Raw genomic sequence first — 24,105 nt, 5'->3', positions numbered from 1 at the left:
CTCCATCACCTCCTTGAGCAAATCAAATTGTGTGCTTTACAGGCTGAGTGAGCCTTAGGAGTGACCCCTGCATACTTACACCTACACAATCCAATCTGTGCACGTACACAGATATGTCTGTGCAGTTCAGTGTATGTACAGTTACATATTGAATTTAAACTGGATATATATGAATGAAATCTGTCAGGTGAATAAGGAAATCAGCCAAACCCAGGAAAATACAACTGTAACAATTCAAAGATTAACTTTTTTAATAAGAATTGCATATGGTATGTGTCTTAGTAACTGGGCATACCATTTTTGTTGAATTTATTTCCTTTTATGGCGATAAGTATGAAAAGCACAGAGGCTAATGAATATTTATATAATAATTCTATAATGGAAGGTAGGACACATTTTCACTGAATGCCGTGTATTTAGAAAATACAAAATAAATGCCTTGATGCATCATCAAATTATTGATGAAAGATCAAGATTTCTTAAATTAAGGTTCCTACTACATTATGTCAAAATACATTTAAAAATCCCGAGGGTTTTATGATTATGTCTTAATATATTGATGTTTAAAAGGAAAAATGGGAACAGAAAATATTAAATGCTTGCATCTTTGCCAAGTCCAAATGGTTATAGTAAATTTAACTTCGGAATTTCCTGACTCTTATGTTGTTAAAATTGTAGGTTTTACTCAACATTAAAAGAGGCTTTCAATTTAATTTTTCTATATTAAAATTTTTTAAGGTAATTATGGAGGGCAGAGAAAATTGGAAGAAAGAAAGGTTTTAGAAGACATGGTTTAAACAGTTCATCACTCAATTGTTAGAAATATTCTTTTACAGAAGCTCAATGTCATCCTTTTAAGTCTTCAGTATTTTGCAGCCTGTAAATAATTTGGTCTTACTTGTCTTGGACTAACAAAAGGTAACAAAATATTGCCACCCTGAGTAAATAAAAAAAAAAAAAACAGAAAAGAAAATAGAAAGAAAAGGAAAAACCACTGCTGGTAAATAGCTACACTTCCCAAGAGATATCATTTGGGGATGCAGACCAAAAATTTAAACTCATATTGTTTGACTATGTTATCAGAAATTTTCATGTAGTTTGAAATACAAATAGCTCTCCAATTGTTGTTGCAGTCTTAAAAACACTATGATGGAATTGCCTCTTGCTGCCATTACTTCATGCCTGAGTTACTCCAAATTAGTATTTAGAAAGATGCACTCTTGGTTTCAGGCCAAAAAGGAGCCATGCATTACATTGCTACAGTCGTAGAAGAAAATGCTATTATTTTGCCTAAGCGGACAAAAAAACTCTTAATTTAAAAGGTTCCTTTACTGCCTATTAATGTTATCACACAGAGTATTTTAAATATATTTCCCTAGATCAATAACTAGAGGAAAAGGGACAAAGAAGGTATATATAATCATACTATAGTAAAACCCTGAAATAACACAAAAAATTGATATTACATAGTAGATAACAAGCTTTAATCCTCCATACATTAGATGTACAGTGGATCATGGTGTTTTCCACGATCCTAAAAAAATATCCTTTCCTTTCCATCTTTCCCTTGAGCCACTGCCCTCTCTTTTCCTTCCTTTCACATCACACTTAGGGATTATCTACATTCTTTCTTTCTTCTGACTTACTCTAGAACCCATTGTAACCTAGAGAATATCCCTACCAGTCAAGTGAAACTAATTTCAACCAGCTCACTAGGTGGACTTTTCCCATTTCTTATGTTACCTGCCATTCCTGCCCGCCGCCCCCGCCAAAAAAAAAAACCCACCAACAACACCTATACGCAGTTGGCTCCCAGAAATGGAACCCAGATCTCTCCTGAGCTTCCCACCTTTGTATGCAGCTGCGTACCAGACATGTATGCTTTGATGCCCCCCCAGTTATCTCAAACTCTGTGTGTACCTTACCAGCATTTCTCAAGCCCCTTGTCTCAGTGATTGGCCCAACTATCCACTTTCTAGCCCAAGGCATAAATCTGGATAGCACTCTTAATACCTCCCTTTCCTGATACAACCATTTTATCACCAAGAATTTGGATGGATTCCACATCTTAAATATATTTTGAATCCATCCACTTCACTCTGCCTTTATCACCACGGTCTCTTTTCTGGATTACTGAGACAGCTTTCTTTGAGGTCTCCCTATCTCCTACTTGTTCTTCTCAATCTTTTTTCCACATTGCAGCCACGATGATTTTTCTAGAACACAGATTTGGTCCTATCCCTCCTGAGTCTCCTGTTCTTGAGACAGAGTTTCTGCATGTCATCCTCTGCTTACATCTCTAGGCTTGTTTCTTTCTATGCAGTCTGTGATTCAGACACATTAACATTTACTTGTTCTTCAGGTTGTGCTCTTTGTTGCCTTGTCTTTGTGCCCTCTTCTCTCTGCTTGGATAACAATACTCTGTTTCATTTTCATAGCCTGTTTTAGATCTATTTGCCTGTTATGTTTCAGTTTAACTGTCACTTTCCTGTGTAAGTCTCTCCTGACCCCTTTCTCCTCTGCATTCCCTTGTCACCCTGCAGTACTCCTGCTTTAGTATTTATCACACCATATTGTCATCAGGGATAATTCTGATCTCCTGCCCATCACAGCCAGCTTCTGGGGAAGGAGTCCAGCAAACCCCTGGTTTCAGCTATAGTTACAGCTTAGCAATTCTATTTCTGGTCCAAGGAAATTTTCATCTTGTATTTTGAAGCCAGCTGGGTCTTTTTGTTTTGTCTTTTTTGTATGTTATCTGTCATTGTTCCGTGTTTGCAGCAGAGGGGGAGTACCAAAAAATCCTGACTAGAAGTTAAAGTCTGCATGATTAATAAGCTGTCCAGGTGATTCTTATGCACATTAAAGTTTTGTAACATCTGTGCTCTATTTTATTCTATTGAGAAGACTGAAGCTATTTGACATGAACTTATTCAACCTCAGATTCCCTCTATTACTACATCCTCATTTTCCATTTTCCCTGCCTTTGATGATGTGTCTTCCCATCTTTCCAGAGTAGAATGTTCTAGCTCCATGCTTAATTCCATCACCTTTCTAGACCCCTTCTAACTCTTGCTATTAATAAATTCATTTTCTAGCTTGCATCTCTTCTCTTTCCTGACTCTTACTCTTTACCTACAATCAAGGCCATCCTAAACCACATTAACACAAAAGCTCTCTCCTCCATCTCTTTGCTCACCTCTCACTATACCGTTTTTTTCTGACTTTCTTCACTGCAGTCGCCTAAAAGCTTAGTTTGTACCAGCAATCTTAAGTTCCTTAGCACCTGTTTCTTATCCTTTCGTAAAATTACCTTTATTCTCTTGAATCCCTCATAGCATTCGCTATTCTTGATTACCCTGTTTTCTTCTTCAGTATCATTCCTTGGTGTATTAGTTTCTTATCGCTGCTGTAACATATTGCTGTAAACTTAGTGGCTTAAAACAACACGGATTTATTATCTTACAGTTCTGGGGATCAGAAGTTTAAAATGGATCTCACTGGGCTGAAATCAAGGTGTTCACAGGACTGCGTTTCTTCTGGAGTCCCTAGGGGGAATCCATTTTCCTGACTTTTCCAGCTTCTGGAAGCTGACCTCATACCTTGGCTAGTGGCCTCCATTCTCTTCAAATCTAGCAGTGTGGCATCTTCAAAGCTCTCACTGAATCTGACACTTCTGCCTCCTTCTTCTGTTCAAAAGGACCCTTGATTATGTTGCAGCCAGGACAAGATAATCCACAGTCCTCTCCCCATTGCAAAACTAATCAATTAATAATCTTAATTCCCCTTTGTCATGTAAACTAACATATTCACAGGTCTCCAGGATTGGGGCTCTGATGTCATTGGTGGGCTATTATTCTACCTACCACACTTGACTTGATTAAAATTTAAACAGCCTTTCAATAATTCTGGTGACCTCTTTTTCGTTTTTCTTTATTCTCGCTTGATTTTCTTCCTTCAAGTGAATATATCTCCTTTGTAAATATCTTTAACACCCTCTCTTATGTTCTCTTCTCTTTCCTTTATATTCTCGTCTTACTGATTTTATTCACATTTATGGTTTCAACTGTCTTTATCCATAGATAGATGCCAATAACTTTCTAAAGATTTAGCCTGAATTTTCAGCTGTTTTCTACATATTATTAGCTTGAAATGTTAATGCTGAAACCATCAACTTTGCCAAAAATATAGTTTCTTTACTTCACTAACTTTAATATTAGCTCAGTAATGAAGCCTTATTGTTCCTTTCCCGTACTCTCGCTTTGACTTTCAGGACCTATATTCATTTCATTTATTCTTTTTTTTTTTAAACGTCTTTATTAGAGTATAATTGCTTTACAAAGGTGTGTTAGTTTCTGCTTTATAACAAAGTGAATCAGCTATACATATACATACATCCCCATATCTCCTCCCTCTTACGTCTCCCTCCCACCTTCCCTATCCCACGCCTCTAGGTGGTCACAAAGCACCGAGCTGATCTCCCTGTGCTATGCGGCTGCTTCCCACTAGCTATCTATTTTACATTTGGTAGTATATATAAGTACATGCCACTCTCTCACTTCGTGTCAGCTTGCACTTCCCCCTCCCGTGCCCTCAAGTCTGTCTGTACGTTTGCGTCTTTATTCCTATCCTGCCCCTAGGTTCATCAGAAACATTTTAATTTTCTTTTTTAGATTCCATATATCTGTGTTAGCATACGGTATTTGTTTTTCTCTTTCTGACTTACTTCACTCCATATGACAGACTCTAGGTCCATCCATCTCACTACAAATAACTCAATTTCGTTTCTTTTTATGGCTGAGTTACATTCCATTGTGTATATGTACCACATCTTCTTTACCATTCATCTGTCCATGGACACTTAGGTTGCTTCCATGCCCTGGCTATTGTAAATAGAGCTGCAATGAACATTGTGGTACATAACTCTTTTTGAATTATGCTCTGCTCAGGGTATATGGCCAGCAGTGGAATTGCTGGGTCGTATGGTAGTTCTATTTTTAGTTTTTTAAGGAACCTCCATACTGTTCTCCATAGTGGCTGTATCAATTTACATTCCCACCAACAGTGCAAGAGGGTTCCCTTTTCTCCACACCCCCTCCAGCATTTACTGTTTGTAGATTTTTTGATGATGGCCATTCTGACTGGTGTGAGGTGATACCTCATTGTAGTTTTGATTTGCGTTTCTCTAATGATTAATGATGTTGAGCATCCTTTCATGTGTTTGTTGGCAATCTGTATATCTTCTTTGGAGAAATGTCTATTTAGGTCTTCTGCCCATTTTTGGATTGGGTTGTTTGTTTTTTTGATATTGAGCTGCATGAGCGGCTTGTATATTTTGGAGATTAATCCTTTGTCAGTTGCTTCGCTTGCAGATATTTTCTCCCAGTCTGAGGGTTGTCTTTTCGTCTTGTTTATGGTTTCCTTTGCTGTGCAAAAGCTTGTAAGTTTCATTAGGTCCCATTTGTTTATTTGTGTTTTTATTTCCATTTCTCTAGGAGGTGGGTCAAAAATTATCTTACTGTGATTTATGTCTGCCTATGTTTTCCTCTAAGAGTTTTATAGTGTCTGGCCTTACATTTAGGTCTTTAATTCATTTTGAGTTTATTTTTGTGTATGGCATTAGGGAGTGTTCTAATTTCATTCTTTCACATGTAGCCGTCCAGTTTTTCAAGCACCACTTACTGAAGAGGCTGTCTTTTCTCCATTGTATATTCTTGCCTCCTTTATCAAAAATAAGGTGACCATATGTGCATGGGTTTATCTCTGGGCTTTCTATCCTGTTCTATTGATCTATATTTCTGTTTTTGTGACAGTACCATACTGTTTTGATTACTGTAGATTTGTAGTATTGTCTAAAGTCAGGGAACCTGATTCCTCCAGCTCCAGCTTTCTCAAGATTGCTTTGGCTATTCGGGGTCTTTTGTGTTTCCATTCAAATTGTGAAATTTTTTGTTCTAGTTCTGTGAAAAATGCCATTGTTAGTTTGATAGGGATTGCATTAAATCTGTAGATTGCTTTGGGTAGTATAGTCATTTTCACAATGTTGATTCTTCCAATCCAAGAACATGGTATATCTCTCCATTTTTTGTATCATCTTTATTTCATCAGTGTCTTATAGTTTTCTGCATACAGGTCTTTTGTCTCCTTAGGTCTTTTTATTCCTAGGTATTTTATTCTTTTTGTTGCAATGGTAAATGGGAGTGTTTCCTTAATATCTCTTTCAGATATTTCATCATTAGTGTATAGGAATTCAAGAGATTTCTGTGCATTAATTTTGTATCCTGCTACTTTACCAAATTCGTTGATTAGCCCTAGTAGTTTTCTGGTAGCATCTTTAGGATTCTCTATATATAGTATCATGTCATCAGCAAACAGTGACAGCTTTAACTCTTCTTTTCCAATTTGGACTCCTTTTATTTCTTTTTCTTCTCTGATTGCTGTGGCTAAAACTTCCAAAACTGTGTTGAATAATAGTGGTGAGAGTGGACAGCCTTGTCTTGGTCCTGATCTTAATTGAAATGGTTTCAGTTTTCCACCTTTGAGAACAGTATTAGCTGTGGGTTTGTCATATATGGCTTTTATTATGTTGAGGTAAGTTCCATCTGTGCCTACTTTCTAGAGGTTTTTTTTAATCATAAATGGGTGTTGAATTTTGTCAAAAGCTTTTTCTGCATCTATTGAGGTTATCATATGGTTTTTCTCCTTCAGTTTGTTAATATGGTGTATCACATTGATTGATTTGCATATATTGAAGAATCCTTGCATTCCTGGGATAAACCCCCTTGATCATGGTGTATGATCCTTTTAATGTGCTGTTGGATTCTGTTTGCTAGTATTTTGTTGAGGATTTTTACATCTATGTTCATCAGTGATATTGGCCTGTACTTTTCTTTCTTTGTGACATCTTTGTCTGGTTTTGGTATCAGGGTGATGGTGGCCTCTGGTAGAATGGTAGAATGAGTTTGGGAGTGTTCCTCCCTCTCCTATATTTTGGAAGAGTTTGAGAAGGATAGTTGTTAGCTCTTCTCTAAACGTTTGATAGAATTCGCCTGTGAACCATCTGGTCCAGGGCTTTTGTCTTTTAGAAGATTTTTAATAGCAGTCTCAATTTCAGTGCTTGTGATTGGTCTGTGTATATTTTCTATTTCTTCCTGGTTCAGTCTCGGAAGGTTGTGCTTTTCTAAGAATTTGTCCATTTCTTCCAGGTTGTCCATTTTATTGGCATATAGTTGCTTGTAGTAATCTCTCATGATCCTTTATATTTCTGCAGTGTCAGTTGCTACTTCTCCTTTTTCATTTCTAATTCTATTGATTTGAGTCTTCTCACTGTTTTTCTTGATGAGTCTGGCTAATGGTTTATCAATTTTGTTTATCCTCTCTAAGAACCAGCTTTTAGTTTATTGATCTTTGCTATTGTTTCCTTCATTTCTTTTTCATTTATTTCTGATCTGATCATTATGATTTCTTTCCTTCTGCTAACTTTGGGGTATTTTTGTTCTTCTTTCTCTAATTGCCTTAGGTGTAAGGTTAGGTTGTTTATTTGAGAATTTTCTTGTTTCTTGAGGTAGGATTGTATTGCTAAAAAGTTTCCTCTTAGAACTGCTTTTGCTGCATCCCATATGTTTTGCATCGTCGTGTTTTCATTGTCATTTGTTTCTAGGTAGTTTTTTGATTTCCTTTTTGATTTCTTCAGTGATCTCTTGATAGTGTATTGTTTAGCCTCCATGTGTTTGTATTTTTAACAGTTTTTTTCCTGTAATTGATATCTATTCTTATAGCGTTGTGGTCAGACAAGATACTTGATATGATTTCAATTTTCTTAAATTTACCAAGGCTTGATTTGTGACCCAGAATATGGTCTATCCTGGAGAAGGTTTCATGAGCACTTGAGAAGAAAGTGTATTCTGTTGTTTTTGGATGGAATGTCCTATAAATATCAATTAAGTCCATTTTGTTTAATATGTCATTTAAAACTTGTGTTTGCTTATTTATTTTCATTTTGGATGATCAGTCCACTGGTGAGAGTGGGGTGTTAAAGTCCCCTACTATGACTGTGTTACTGTCAATTTCCCCTTTTATGGCTGTTGGCATTTGCCTTATGTATTGAGGTGCTCCTATGTTGGGTGCATAAATATTTACAATTGCTATATCTTCTTCTTGGATTGATCCCTTGATCATTATGTAGTGTCCTTCTTTGTCTCTTGTAATAGTCTTTATTTTAAAGTCTATTTTGTCTGATATGAGAACTGCTACTCCAGCTTTCTTTTGATTTCCATTTGCATGGAATACTTTTTTCCATCCCATCACTCTCAGTCTGTATGTGTCCCTAGGTCTGAAGTGGGTCTCTTGTAGACAGCATATATACGGGTCTTGTTTTTGTATCCATTCAGCCAGTCTATGTCTTTTGGTTGGAGCATTTAATCCTTTTACATTTAAGGTAATTATCGATATGTATGTTCCTATTACCATTTTCTTAATTGTTTTGGGTTTGTTTTTGTAGGTCTTTTCCTTCTCTTGTGTTTCCTGCCTAGAGAAATTCCTTTAGCATTTGTTGTAAAGCTGGTTTGGTGGTGCTGAATTCTGTTAGCTTTTTCTTGTCTGTTACTGTTTTAATTTCTCTGTTGATTCTGAATGAGATCCTTGCCAGGTAGAGTAATCTTGTTTGTAGGTTTTTCCCTTTCATCACTTTAAATATGTCCTCCCACTCCCTTCTGACTTGCAGAGTTTCTGCTGAAAGATCAGCTGTTAACCTTATGGGGATTCCCTTGTATGTTATTTGTTGTTTTTCCCTTGCTGCTTTTAATATTTTTTCTTTGTATTTAATTTTTGATAGCTTGATTAATATGTGTCTTGGCGTGTTTCTCCTTGGTTTTATCCTGTATCGGACTCTCTGTGCTTCCTGGACTTGATTGACTATTTCCTTTCCCATATTAGGGAAGTTTTCAACTCTAATCTCTTCAAATATTCTCTCAGTCCCTTTCTTTTTCTCTTCTTCTTCTGGGACCCCTATAATTTGAATGTTGTTGCGTTTAATGTTGTCCCAGAGGTCTCTGAGACTGTCCTCAATTCTTTTCATTCTTTTTTCTTTATTCTGCTCTGCAGTAGTTAATTTCCACTCTTTTATCTTCCAGGTCACTTTTCCATTCTTCTGCCTCAGTCATTGTGCTATTGATTCCTTCTAGAGAATTTTTAATTTCATTTTTTGTGTTGTTCATCATTGTTTGTTTGCTCTTTAGTTCTTCTAGGTCCTTGTTAAACGTTTCTTGTATTTTCTCCATTCTATTTCCAAGATTTTGGATCATCTTTACTATCATTACTCTAAATTCTTTTTCAGGTAGCTGCCTATTTCCTCTTCATTTATTTGGTCTTGTGGGTTTTTACCTTGCTCCTTCATCTGCTGTGTGTTTCTCTGTCTTCTCATTTTCCTTAACTTACTGTGTTTGGGGTCTCCTTTTTGCAGGCTGCAGGTTCGGAGTTCCTGTTGTTTTTGGTGTCTGCCCTCGGTGGCTAAGGTTGGTTCAGTCGGTTGTGTAGGATTCCTGGTGGAGGGGACTAGTGCCTGTGTTCTGGTGGATGAGGCTGGATCTTGTCTTTCTGGTGGGTGGGACCGCATCCGGTGGTGTGTTTTGGGGTGTCTGTGAACTTAGTATGATTTTAGGCAGCCTCTCTTCTAATGGGTGGGGTTGTGTTCCTGTCTTACTAGTTGTTTGGCATAGGGTGTCCAGTACTGTAACTTGCTGGTCGTTGAGTGGAGCTGGGTCTTTGTGTTGAGATGGAGATCTCTGGGAGAGCTTTCGCCGTTTGATATTACGTGGAGCCGGGAGGTCTCTGATGGACCAAAGTCCTGAACTCGGCTCTCCCACCTCAGAGGCACAGGCCTGACACCCCGCCGGAGCACCAAGACCTTGTCAGCCACATGGCTTTTGGGAAGTCTGAGGTCTTCTGCCAGCGTTCCATAGGTGTTCTGTAGAAGCTGTTCCACATGTAGATGTATTTCTGATGTATTTGTGGGGAAGAAGGTGATCTCCACCTCTTACTCCTCTGCCATCTTGAAGGTCTCCCTTTCACTTATTCTTTCTTCTCCTAGTCCCACCATCATTAACTGGAGCTTAGACCATATCTGTCTCTGACCCCATTTTTACCCTAGCACTGTTCTTCTTTATCAACACTGGCACAAAGCATTGCCAAAAGTAATCATTCTTTTTTTTTTTGGCTGTGCTGGGTCTTCGTTGTGGCATGTAGGCTCTTCATTGCGGCACACAGGCTTCTCTAGTTGTGGCATGTGGGCTCCAGAGTGCTTGGGCTCAGTAGTTACGGTGCCCTGGCTCTGTAGTTGTGGCACACGGGCTCTCTAGTTGTGGTGCGTAGGCTCAGTAGCTGCAGTGTGCGGGCTTAGTTGCCCCACAGCATGTGGGATCTTAGTTCCCCAATCAGGAATCGAACCCACGTCTCCTGCATTGGAAGGCAGATTCTTAACCACTGGACCACCAAGTAAGTCCCCCAGAAGTAATATTCTTATTCCCTTTCTCCTGCATAGTGATTTGGTTGCTCCCTGTTGCTACAGAGCAAGGAAAGATTCCTGAGAATGTCATTCTAACCTTCTAGTTGTATCTTCTACTCCTTATAAATACCTGCAGCTCATGCGAAACTCTTCATTCCTCATCCATAGTTTTTGGCTTATAGTTTTTCCCATCTTCTCTGCCTGTTTAAATTCTGCCCCATTCTTTAGGGTCTTTTATCAACTACTATGTTCTCCAAGAACTTTTCCTGTTTAGCATAATTAAATTGAAGTAGCATATTGTTAATCTTATGTGGTGGAATCAATCATATCATGCCTTGTTTTAAATTTACCTACTTAATAAATTATAAATTCATGATGGTTAGAGATTGTGTATGGCTGATACATGTCATATGACAAATCAAAGGCCTTTAATCAGCAATTACTTAATGAGTTCATGAATGAATGGTAGATGCTGAATTAAAATCTATTTATTTGATTTAAAGAGAGAAAATTGAGAGTTATAAAGAATGAATAGCATTTTCATTAATATTTCTTATGAACGTAGATGCAAATATCTTCAAGAAAACATGAGCACACTAAATCCAGCCACATATAAAAATGATTATACATCATTATCAATTAGGATTTATCCCAGGAACGCAAGTTGGTTCAGCATCTGAAAATCAAGTAATGTAATATATTATATAAGTGGAATAAAGGACAAAAGCCATATGATCATCTCAATATGTGCAGGAAAAGTATTTGAAAAATATCTGACACCCTTTCATGATAAAAATGATCAATAAATTAGGAATAGAAGGGTACATTCTCAATCTGATAAAGGACATATATAAAAAACTATGGCTAACATCATACTAACTGGCAAAAGAATCAATGCTTCCCTGAAGATCAGGAATAAAATAGATGTTCACTCTCACAACTTCTATTCAACATTGTGGTGGAGGTTCTAGCCAGGGCAGTTAGGAAAGAAAAGGAAATAAAAAGTATCCAGGTTGGAAAGGGAGAAAAACTATTTGCAGATGGCACGCATTCAATGGATAAGGGATCAACTAAAATGAGTAAGGTATCCACTAAAGTGGAGAAGATATCCTCTAAAAAGCTATATTTAGACCCAATAAACAGTTCAGCAAGGTTGCTGCTATAGAATATCAACATATAAAAATGAATTGTATTTCCATACATTAGCAGTGAACATTCTGAAAATGAAACTAAGAAAAGAATTCCACATCCAATAGGACCAAAAGAATAAATGCTTATGAACAAATTTAACAAAGGAAGTGAAAGACTTTTACACTTAAAAACTACAAAACCTTGTTGAAAGAAGTTAAAGAAGATCTAAATGAAAGGAAAGATATCCCATGTTGGTAGATTGGAAGACTAAATATTAAGATGGCAGTATTCCTCCAGTTGATCTATAGATGCAACACAGTCCCCGTCAAAATCCCAACTGGCTTTTTTGCAGAAATTGACAATCTGATCCTAAGGTTCATATGGAAATTTATATGCAAATCATGTATCAGATATGGGACATATATAAAGAACTCTTACAACTCAATTTTAAAAAGACAAATAACAATTAAAAACTGGCAAAGTAATTGAATAGATATTTCTCCAAAGAAGACATATAAAAGCAATCAATAAGCACGTTAAAGTGTGCCCAACATTATCAGTCATTAGGGAAATGCAAACCAAGTGTATAATGTGATACCACTACACATCCTTAACATAGAAAAGGTAATAATGAGTGTTGGCAAGGATGTGGAGAAATTGGAATCCTCATACATTGCAAGTGAGCATGTTAAATATTACAGCTGCTTTGGAAAACAATTTGGCAGTTCCTTAATAAGTTAAACATAGAGTTATCATATGACTCAGCCATTTTACTTCTAGGTGTACATACCAAGTGAGATGAAATCATGTCCAGAGAAATGTAGTACTCAAATGTTCATAGCAGCTTTACTCGTAATAGCCAAAAAATGAAAAGAATTCAAATATCTATCAACTGATGAATGGATAAATAAAATGTGGTATATCCATACAATAGAATATTATTCAGCAATTAAAGGAATGAAGTTTTGACATTTGCAGCAACGTGGTTGAACTTTGAAAACATGCTAAGTGAAAGAAGCCAGTCATGAAAGACCATATATTTTATGGCTCCTTTATATGAAATGTCCAGAATAGGCAAATATATAGATACAGCTTAGCTATTATAAGTCATAGATCTATTAGTTATGGATTAGCTATTGCCTAGGGCTTAGAGGGAGGTAGGGAGAGTGACTGCTAATGGGGTGGAATTACTTCGGCAGGAATGACATTGCTCTAAAATTAAATTGTAGTGACAGTTGTGCAACCCTGTAAATACCAAAAATTGTTGAATTTTGTACTTTAGGTGAATGACTGTATTACCGTGCAATTATTATATTTTGATAAAGCTCTTTATAAAGATACAGTGAAATTCTGAGTACAATTGATACACATTATCCTTTCAATATCTGAAAAGGGTAAAGCAAACATTACTTTTCCATTACAACTTATTTTATCATTTTGAAAATGCCTGTTGTCCCTATAAAAGCTTGAAATAGCAACTTATTGTATTTAAAATTTAGCCATAAGTTTTCCTAGTTTCAAATAATATATTAATAAAACTTCAGTGTACATAGAAGAGAAATAATATTTACTTTTTTCTATACCAAAAGAAAAGTTATATGGAATATGCCAAATACATGTGGTTCCTTGGCATGGGATGGAAAGAAAATATTCTATGAGCACTTTTTTAAAACAAAATTTCTTATTTTATTTGTTCTAAGTTCTCTGTAACATAATTGTTACATGGACTGCTTTTATGTATGACATGTAAATATTGGAATTGACAGAATCTCTAGGGCAATGTTCTTAGAATTCAGTGATATCTGAGATCACACTTAGCACTACTTACCAAATTATTCATTATATTCTGCTTAGAGTAAGAGTTACAGTGAATGTTGTAAATGTTGGTTGACAAATACGAGGTTATGTGGTTTGGCAGTCAGAAATCTGTCAGATGGTTTTGCTTAGATCTACTTTTCTTAAAAAAAAAACCAAAAAAAAACCTGTATTCCACTTCTTCAAATTACCAAACACTTTCCAGTCCTTCTCTTTCTTTACCCTCCCATGGCACACTTCAAGCTCCCTCTTTTTTGACAGAGTTCTTCCTTAGCATCCCGTCATCATACTCCTGCTTTTACCTTCCCTGATTCTTCCTCCCAGTCTCCTGTACTGGCTTCTCTTCCTTTGACTTTCCCTTGGATGGTGGTGGTTCTCAGAGTTCCCTCCTTAAATTCAATTCTTTTCATTTATGTGTCTTCTTTGGAGATCTCATTTATTGCTACAACTTCAAAAGCAATCTGCAGAGTGGGTGATAAACCACAAATATACATCTTTACCCCTTACTTTTTTTACTGAGTTTCAAATTTTTAGCTGAAGAGTTGGAATTTCTGCCTATTTCTCTTCAACATGTCTTGTTCAAAATGTCCCAAACTCAACCAAACCTCAAAATGTGTTCTTCCCTCTGTATCCCATTTCCTGTTAATAGCACTGCCATTAGCTCCCTTCTCAATCAAGCCAGAAGTCTGAGATATTTATCTAGTGGCAAAGTCCTGTTGAATTCTCCCTCTAGAATCTCTTGAATATGAGTTCTCTCCCTCATAAAGCTTACTTCAGGATCTCATCATTTATCACTGGACTATTTATTGTCTATCTACATTAAACACAAGGATTGTCTTCCTGAAATATTGATTTGCTGATGAAATGTTCTTGTTTAATTTAAACCTCTTCATAGACACCTTAAATCATTTCAGAAAAAAAGCCAAAGTTCTTGGGAAAGCTCTCATATGGATTCAGGATTCAGCATATGGCTGACTAGCTAAGCTTATCTTCATCAGTTTCCCAACCATGCTGGTACACTTTCCATTGTTCAACTATGCTGTATTTTCAGATGTATTCACCCATGCTGTTTTTGGCTTTTATTTTTGTTTTCGTTGTTTTTTATTAGTCTAAAGCTAACTGTATTCCACTTGCAGCAGTAATTAGTTCAGGACTCCAGGCCTAAGTCAATGAGCACATTTTCCTGGCTAGAGGAATCATTCAAAAGAGTTCGCATGTGACTCAGTTCAGGATATTAGGAGAAAAGGGAAGATTGGCTGGGTGCTCCTGGGAAAAAGTTCTCCTCCTCTTAGAAGAGAACCGCTGGAAGAGACACCCTCTCTTCCACTAGATATCCCAGTCAAAGATCTAGCCTAGGACTGCTATAACCATTTTGCTTCCATCAGGGAAGTCAGACTTAAGGATGACATCAAAACACAGAGGAGAGATAGGTGAGCAGATCTCAGAGAAGCCGAGCAAGAGACATTGCCTTAAAACAACCCTAAAATCCTTGCCACTTCTGGACTGCCAGATATGCAAGCTATTAAATTTCTGGTTTATGTCAGTTTGGATCAGTTTTTCTATTGCAGACCAAAGCCTCCAAACTAATAAGTAAACTTTTTTTTTAAAAAAGTTCAAGGGGAGATGGACAGAAGCATATTAGGTATGCAGAACATGAATGAAATGAATTCCAATTAAGACTGCTTTTTACTGTGAATAGACTTGTCCCCATTAGGCTTACTTGTTTGTACCTACATAGGCAATGTATGCTTTGTATTTGTGAAGATACTACTTCCAAATCTGATTGTGACATATGGTCTTGAAAAAAGATTATTACAAAAGAGCTAAATGCCTGCATCCTTCTTAACATAAATGTCAATGCTAAATTTAAATTGATGAATAGATATTGGGCACATCAAAAGGCAGTGTTTTTTGATCGGTAAAAAAACAAAACACCAAATTTTTTAATTATTAAAATTTGAGGGGGAGCCTAGCCCAAAAATAAATGAAAAAATTCCTATTTTTCATATAGAATTCTTAAATACTTTACTGAGAGCCTTTTACATATAATTATTTTGAAGCTAACCTTTCAAAGTTCTTACTTAATTCTAAGGAGAATTGTGAAACATGGAGTTTTTGTAAAATAAAATACTTAACACAAAACCCACAAACTTAATATCATTCCATGTGTTCTTCTATGTTCCAGGGTTATTTTTCTCCACTTAAAAAAGAAAAATGTCAAACATCTTTCAATTTCTACTCTTTTTGTTGTCAGGAGGCTATTTGGAAGTAGAGCACAAAGAAGTTCTTTATTATGAAAGGAAATGGCTGAAAATAAGAGTAAATGCTTAAATGAAGGACTAAATGAAGATTCCTAATTTTTAAGAATTTGGATCAATCCTGGGCTCCATAAGTGCCTTGATTGTTGGCATAACTTTAGATGTAAGAGGATCAGAAGGAAAGTTTTGGTCCTTCACTTTTGTAGTGCTTGCTGCTTTACTGTGTGCTATTCTCTTTTTCTTTTTGTCTTCCTTATCTAGAAGTGATTATCAGTTTATTTGGTAATTAGAGTATAGCTGTTCTAGTTTCCTTTCTCTTCTGAATCCACATTCGGTTTTATTAAGATGCCCTGCACTAAGATAGCAACACAGGATGCAGCAGACCCTAATTTTGCACATATGGTTTCATTTTGTTGGATTAAATCTGATGGTAACTCTTTCACCACATTATATGTTTGCTTCTCATGTAACCAATTCATGTTAGAATTCTGAGCTCTCTAGGGGAATTGGTAGATTATGATTTGTACCACTGTGCCTTCAGTGGCTAACTGTTAAGCCTCTAATGAAGATATTATTTCAGAAAAGTCTGAATCTGGTAACTTTTTTATTAAGAACATTCCAAGAAGACGCAAGCATATAGTTATTTCATGATACAGCTTGTAGGCAAGAATGACTTGGCAGTAAACGGCGGGAAAAAAGAATGAATAGAGCAATAGAGGAATTTAAGAAAGGCATTGTCAACCATTCTTTAATTGTGGGGTTTAAAATTTATTTCCTTGTATTTACAATTAGAATATAATTTTTCCTTTGCTTTTTTTAATTTATTTAATTTATTTTTATTTTTGGCTGTATTGGGTCTTCATTGCTGCGTGCAGGCTTTCTGTAGTTGGGGCAATTGGGGGCTACTCTTCGTTGCTGTGCACGGGCTTCTCATTGCAGTGGCTTCTCTTGTTGCAGAGCACGGGCTCTGGGCACGCGGGCTTCAGTAGTTGTGGCACGTGGGCTCAGTAGTTGTGGCTCGCAGGCTCTAGAGCACAGGCTCAGTAGTTGTGGCACACGGGCTTAGTTGCTCCGTGGCATGTGGGATCTTCCCGGACCAGGGCTCGAACCCATGTCCCCTGCATTGGCAGGCGGATTCTTAACCACTGCACCACCAGGGAAGTCCCCTCCTTTGCTTTTTATTGATACGCTTAAACATATATGTGTGTGTGTATATAGATATGCATCTAAAAAAACTAAAAGCTCAGGTTTACTTTTAAGTAATCATCTATGCTTATGGCTTTTATAATCGTTCCCTGTATTCACTGATCTTTGCTAGTTCTGTTCCTAAAAAGGACAGCTAACTCCCAGGCATCTGTGGCTGGATTCTCCTCGCAATGGCTCATTTCCTTTTAAATGTATTAACAAGTAGCTTCCAGTGTACCTAATTGTAGCTTTGTTGACTTTCCACCTCTCTCTGCTTATTGAACTAAAAGAAAAGTACATTAAAGCTTATATAAGTGGCCAGGTTTTCTGGTTTGGGGACAGTTTAAAAGAAAGCAGACCTTTCATTAATGTGAAAGGGAGTAGACTAGTCCTAACATTGAGTAAACTGAATGGATATGTGCAGGGAGGCACAGTAGGAAAACTGGACACTTCCCAAAGCCACCCAAGTTTGCCCTTTGCCATTTTACTGTATTATTTTAGGTTTGAACTTAATTCCCAGAATGTCAAATATACCGATATTCACATGTAAGTACAAAAACATATCCTGAAGCCAAATAGAAAAAAAAAAAGTGCTTGCCACCCTCCATTGGTTCAAATAATTAATGTGAAAATTAGCTATAAATTTTTAAATGTAGTTATTTCATATTTTAAAATATAATCCATGCGCGTGTTTTTTTTAAAGTCTCTAGTAGGATAATTCCCTAATTGATGTAGAATGGAAACTAAAACATTTACATCTTTACTTATTTCCAATTTAAATTGCATTTGGGGGAAAAAAAAGGATATAGAGTTTTGCTTTAGTTGGCCTTGTTTTACTGCCATGGGAGTTTACTTTCATCTCAGTTCCCATAGATATGTGTGAGAAATTCTTTAGGGCCTGAAACAAGAGTATCTTCAGGGTTATATGATCTGACCTAATCAACCATGAGTGCTCTCATACTCTTTTTAAAAAATCCCTTTTAAAAGCTCTTTAATGAAGGCCTTTCTCAGTCATCTTCTCCTTCTTCCCCTGATTAGACGTTGATGAGTGCAGCATCATTCCTGGGATATGTGAGACTGGCGAATGTTCCAACACCGTGGGAAGCTATTTTTGCGTTTGTCCACGTGGATATGTAACCTCAACAGATGGCTCTCGGTGCATCGGTAAGCCTCGTAGTTTTGAAGGCACAATACACTGCTTCTTTCTAATGACAGAACAGCCCAAGCAGGTACGGAGATGGCAACGATTATAAAACGACAGGGAAAATGGCTGAAAGAGTTGTTTAAAATAAACGGTACCACTATTGAGGGATTGATCGACCAGGTGCTCTTTGCAAAAACTTCAGTTTCAGAAACCATCTGGGTTTGCTTTATGTTGTCAAAGCTATTTTTGAAATGAAGAAAGATTTCCTCAAGACATTGCTCTTGCCAAGTGTTACAGACACAAAGGCATGAGAAAGATTTTTAAAAATCTACTTTGGGAGACAAAATGTAGTCATTAAGGGTTCTTTCATTGCTATGAATCATGAATGTAGTCAGAGTCTTATTTACTTAGCATGTGTTTATTCTAGTGAAAATAGTTATTACAAAAAAGAAATCGATACCTTTAATTTTGTTTTAAGCATATTTTAATTAAAGGCATATATATTTTCATGTTCTCTTTTGTTTAGAAAGATAAAACAGTCATGTGTAGGTCATCTATTTTTGAACAAGCCTTAGACTTTAAGAGCACTAAAGGTTCATATAGTACAGGAATTAGGGAAATTAAACCAGCACCCAAAGATGGGAGTTGCTTGGTTCGCTGGAGGACTGGGCAATGACCGTCTCCCATCCCCACTGGGAGGATGTGTGAGCAACTAACTTCCAGGGACTTTGTAAATCCAAAGGATGTCCAAGTGAACTGGGTTGATGAGAAGAAATAACAGAGGGTTCAGGATGTAAGCTAGAAGTCCTAGGCCACCAGTAAAAAGGCTTGAATTCACTGGATAAAATGTGTTGATATGCCAAACATTATGCTATGGCCGTGCAACAGCAAACATGAGAAATGGAGATCCTGCCTTCAGAATACTATGGTGTCATCATAAATAGTAATAGAAAAGTAGCAATAGCAGTCAAAGAAGGAGCTTGTGGTAGTGGTAGTAAAATTGACAGCTGCCATTTATGAAATACATACCACGTGTAAGGCACTGGACATCTGTATCACCTCATTATCACATAGTGGTGGGGCCTTGAAGTACCTGTCTGTACTTCAGTTTCTTCTAGTAAATGTTCAATAAAATATTTCTTATTACTTCTATTATTATCATTAGGGGAAGGAGGAGGTATAGGAGAATGAGGATGTACTCCTTAAAATAGCCCTGTGTGATAGGCATAATTATTCTGATTTATATGAAGGAATTGAGGTTTAGAGAGGTAAAGTGACTTACATGATGTTTCAGGGCTGACAAATGAAGCCACGATTTGAATCCAGGTCTCTCTGCACCTGTGTTACTATGGTCCTGTACTGTCTCCTTATCTGCTTTAAGGTGACAGAGACCCTGTGCCTAGATATCAAGGTCTCCAGCATGAGTGGTTTCTCTACCACCGCACTGACAGTCTGCTTTGAAAAGTACAATGTCCATTTGGAGCCTCCCTTTCCCGTTGGAGAATTATGAGATTTGAAAGATGATTATTTGTTCTTCACGAATGAATCAGAGTTCTATCTTACACTAGGTAAAACATTATAGAGACGTTAAGTCTATAAAACTGAGCAAATTAACTGTTTTTATGGTCAGTGTTACCAGTTGGCTCACTGCGTAGTAGGTCTGATTCATTTAACATAGTTTAACAGAATTGAAAATTAGTAGAACTACCTATACTTGGCTTAATTTTCTTAAACTGTATAGGAAAAGAATGTGCATACATATACACACATATATGCAGTCATCAGCTTGAAATAGGCATGAACTCAACTCTGTTGGAAAAATGTCAGGTTGGGAGTCATCGTTGAACATCACTGGCTGGATGCCATAGACCCTGACTTCAGGAAACTTATATTCTAGAAATGGCTAGAAGAAATGTGGCTGGAGACATAAGTGAGGTTATCACCATGAAGTCTGAAAATGCCAAATAAGATGTATGTATTTTATTTGGTAGACAATGTGGAGTAATTGAAGGCCTTTGGGAATGAATTGTACAACTAGACCAACTAGTAAGAAGGCAGAATTTGCCTTAACAAATGTTAGTGTTTTCTATCAGATTTCTAAGTTGTTTCTTTCTCTCTCATTTCTTAAGTTTCTAAGTCTTTCTTTAGTCAACACATGGTCATTTTTTTGCATTGAAAAGGAAGCATATTCTTCATCATATTCAGATAATCATGATCAAGATCCCCAGTGATTTTCTGAGGTTGTTTTCTTCAATGTCAGATATTTGGTTTACCATTAAATCATGGTAAACTCTATCTCCTGCTTCTTTATATAAAGTTCTCAGCCTTTACTGGACTTTCAAAGCCCTTTAGAACCTGACCCAGCCTGTATTCAGGACTCATCTCTAACCACTTATACCTCACACGCACATTTCTCTTATTGCAGTACATGAGCACACTGCCCACAGTACTTCCTCTGCCTGAAGCATCTTGATTTCCCCCTTCTATGTTTGTTAAAACCCAGCTCATCCTTTAAGTCCCCACTTAGATATCACATTTCTTTATAGCCATCCCTGCTTAACCCACATTTTCTTCTCGGGCAAAATCAATCTGCCCTTCCCATAATATTTTTTATTTCCTTCATTTCTGGGTTTATCACAGTGTCACAGGTATTTGTGCTTTACTCATTGGCCAGACTCTGAGCGCCATTAGGTCCTGTCTTATGCAGCTTTCTGTCCCCTGTGCCTTATGTAGTCCCTTCCTTAGAAGTCTGGGCTCAGTAAACCTTTTCTGAATGAATAGGCAAACCAGCAAATGAATGAATGAGATGACATTGAATGTAAGAATTTAATGTTGGTTAATAAGTGCTTTGCATCGTTTGGCATCCTGCTGGACATGATGTGATGGCACTGAGTTACAGTTCCCAGTGCTCAGAAGGTGAGAAAGCCTGCTTGAGCTCCAGAGACCTGAGGCACAGTGAGTTCTTTGCTAACCATGAGTCCCCATTCACTTCAGTATCAATATCCTGACCCAGGAATAGAGGAAAGCCCCTAAGGAGGGGAGAATGACGTTCCAAAATTGCAAAACCAATGTTAAAATTAAGTAATAAGCAGCTTAAAAATGTTTTGAATAACTATGTTTCATTTGGAATAAGTATGTGTTTTCCACATATGAAAAAAATAAATCTAGCATTTTAATATGTAAGAGATATTTGGTTTTGATTTTTTAAAATCTGAGTCTGTATTTTCTTAGATGGAATTTATTTATGATTGAATTATATATGTCATAAATATTTCCATGCTGTTTATTTTGTAACCACATGTATGCTAACAATAACGAGTTGGATGAACTCAAAGCTTTTTCTTAAGTAAGAAACTGCATGTTATCTGCACCTTTATTTTAAGAGTGGCACATGCTGAATGCTGCCCTAATTCCTTATTCTAGTTAATCAAAACATCTTGAATCTATACAACATTATAAAGCATCCATAAACTGCCTTTTTCTTTTATGTGTAGGAAATAGCTTTATATGTAAGGCAGGAGAGTTTAGCGGGGCATTTTAATTATAAATGAGGATAGTTTTCCCATTTCATTTTATGCTAAATATAAAAATCAAATTCTTAATTTGATTTTATCTCCTGTTTTCCATCCAGTTTTTAAAAATATACTGGAAACAGCTCTCCTTTTTAACAAAGAGTACTAACATATGTCATTTCGACAAAGAGTCAACCCATACCTAATATTTTTTTTCTTAGAAGCATTTTTAATAGCACAACTTAATGACCCTTATATCATTTAGTAATTCAGTGTCATTATAATATTCATGGCATTATTAATACCTAATTTCCACGTTGCAGTATAGGCAAGAAGAGTGACCGCCAGTCAGCGAGTCAGTAATGATTGACAAGCAGCCGTGAGCAAATTCTGTATGCAGGTTAATGTGCCAGCTGCTGTTGTGCACACAGAACTAGCAGGGACCCTATTTGGGGGAGTGGAAAGTGCCAGTCAGCAGCAAATGAAGTTCAGAAAATGAAAGCAAGCATTTAGAAGTCCTTAAGGTAATAGGATGTTGCCACAATATCCTAGTGCGTTTCCTTGAGCTTTACAAAAGTTTCAGTGCACAGTATTGCCATGGAGTATTCTTGAGAAAACAAAACCTGAAAACATAATGTGAAAAGTAGTAACGGTAAGAGAAAGTTTGAGGCAGTGGGTAGTTAATTGCTAAATAATTTCTTAGCCAATAAATGCTGTAAGTGCAAAAGAAAGTCCTGATTGTTATAGTTAAAATTCTCAAGGAAGTGAGCACTGATAGAGACTTTGAAAGATGGATGGGAGCTAAACGAAGGAATAAGACGGCACTGAGCGAAGAGAAAGGTGTCAGCAGCACTACAGACGCTGAAAGTGAGGGGGCTTGGGAGACAGTGAGGAGAGCTTGTCTGGGAAAGAGAGCTGAGTAAGAAAGTAGTTGGAGACAAAACAGGAAAGATGGGTTAAGATGAAGATTCTATTGTTGAGGCTCGTTAACTGCCATGCTAGGAAGTTGCAGGTTGATCCTGAGGACGATGGAGCCCATCAAGAATTTTGAGTAGCACAGAGACAAAAGACAATGAGGGAAGACTGTTTAAGCGAAATGAGGAAGATCTTCAGACAGTGATACAGAGAGATGGTCAGGATATGCTGTCCTTGGGCAGCACTCTGTGTGATGATGGGTGTTGATTACATGTGTGTGCGTGCATTTGCAACAAATGCTTGAAGGATAAACCAAAACTCCTAAAAATGTTTAACTAGTGGAAGAAGGGGAGACAGGGATGAAACAGTATACTGTATAGTGTTCGAGTTTTAACCACAAAATCATATAAAAGGCGACTGGTGGAACAGGGGTAGTAGTTTTAATTAAAAAAGAATGTCCTAGAAAGAGAAGGTTAGACAATGAGGAAGACAAACTTCACTATTTTAAAGGAAGAGGTAAACCTAGGAGCCACAGTCGTTCTCTTTCTTTCATTTTTCCTAGTTCTAGTTAGTCTTGTATGATAGAAACACAAAAGCAACATGAAAGTATTTTAGGAATAGCAAGAATCTGCAGAATTAATCAAGTGGAACTCAGGTTGGCGCCAGACTCTCAGCGAGGCAAGTGCAGGCCTCCAGTATCAGGGGCTGATGTCTGAGACAATGGTTTCTATTTACTGAACACCTACTGTCGCTAGTCTTCTGACCTGAGCTAACCTCATCAGGGTTTTCTGGCTGACCCCTTCATTTTTAATGAGCAAAACTCATTCAACAGGAGACATATTTTTATCAAGGTAAGCCCCACCCCCATCTTTTACCAAGTTTTCATCACATTGTATAATTAACTGTTAGTTCACTTAAATCAAGTTTAGACTAAATGTCAAACCATGAAACAAACTCTGATAAGAGTACCATTATTTTGTTTCAAGATAGATTTATATTTTAATCAGAGGAGACGGATTGCTTCCTCTTCCTCAGTGTGGCTTTAAATAAGACTTGATGTAAATCTTCTTCTGGGAGTGTAGCGAGGGTGATAGGAGATTATTAGAGGACTAGACATGTTTTTGTTACTTATGACATGTCAATTCTACAGTTACCAACTATATACCAAGCATTAGAAGAATTTGTCCTAATGGTGTAATAAATATGCTTCTTCTGCCTTTGCCCCTAATAATTCCCTATTTCAAGGGATGATGTGCCTAGACGACTCTTAGTTAGTTCTGTAGGGTGCCCCTTTTTATTCTTCCATATGGCACATTTCCAACACAGTACTTTCTAAGCACCATGCAATTCAGATATGCAAAGGAAAGAACCTAACTCTCAGCCACTGTCTTCCTTTTGAAATGTATTTTTGGAGAGACCTTAATTGTGAGACATCACACTACATGTGTCTGTATCTCATCCTGATATGTTTTTGATGCAAAGGATTGGAAGTAGATTGTTTACCTCCCCAATGTTATTAGAAGAGACTAATTATAGAATTTATGGAAAAAAGTTATGATTTACTTTCCAATCTTCTCTTTCTGCCCCTCCACCCTGTCAACAATGACATGGTTTCCTCCAACACATCTTATAAGACTGAGTAGAGGT

General features: G+C 37.0%; 1 protein-coding gene across 1 annotated transcript in view; it reads left to right on the top strand.

Moving 5' to 3' along the window:
- The window catches only part of FBN2 (fibrillin 2), a 222,945-nt gene that overhangs the window by 88,173 nt on the left and 110,667 nt on the right, over positions 1-24,105 (top strand). The window contains exon 8 of the mRNA XM_059919446.1: positions 17,926-18,051. Within this exon, the coding sequence (XP_059775429.1) occupies positions 17,926-18,051 (126 nt within the window). The remainder of the gene's footprint in view (positions 1-17,925; positions 18,052-24,105) is intronic.

The sequence above is a fragment of the Balaenoptera ricei genome, chromosome 3, assembly GCF_028023285.1.
Source record: "Balaenoptera ricei isolate mBalRic1 chromosome 3, mBalRic1.hap2, whole genome shotgun sequence".
Taxonomy (NCBI): domain Eukaryota; kingdom Metazoa; phylum Chordata; class Mammalia; order Artiodactyla; family Balaenopteridae; genus Balaenoptera; species Balaenoptera ricei.
Note: the sequence above shows the minus strand (reverse complement) of the source record. Positions and strands in the feature narration are given on the sequence as shown.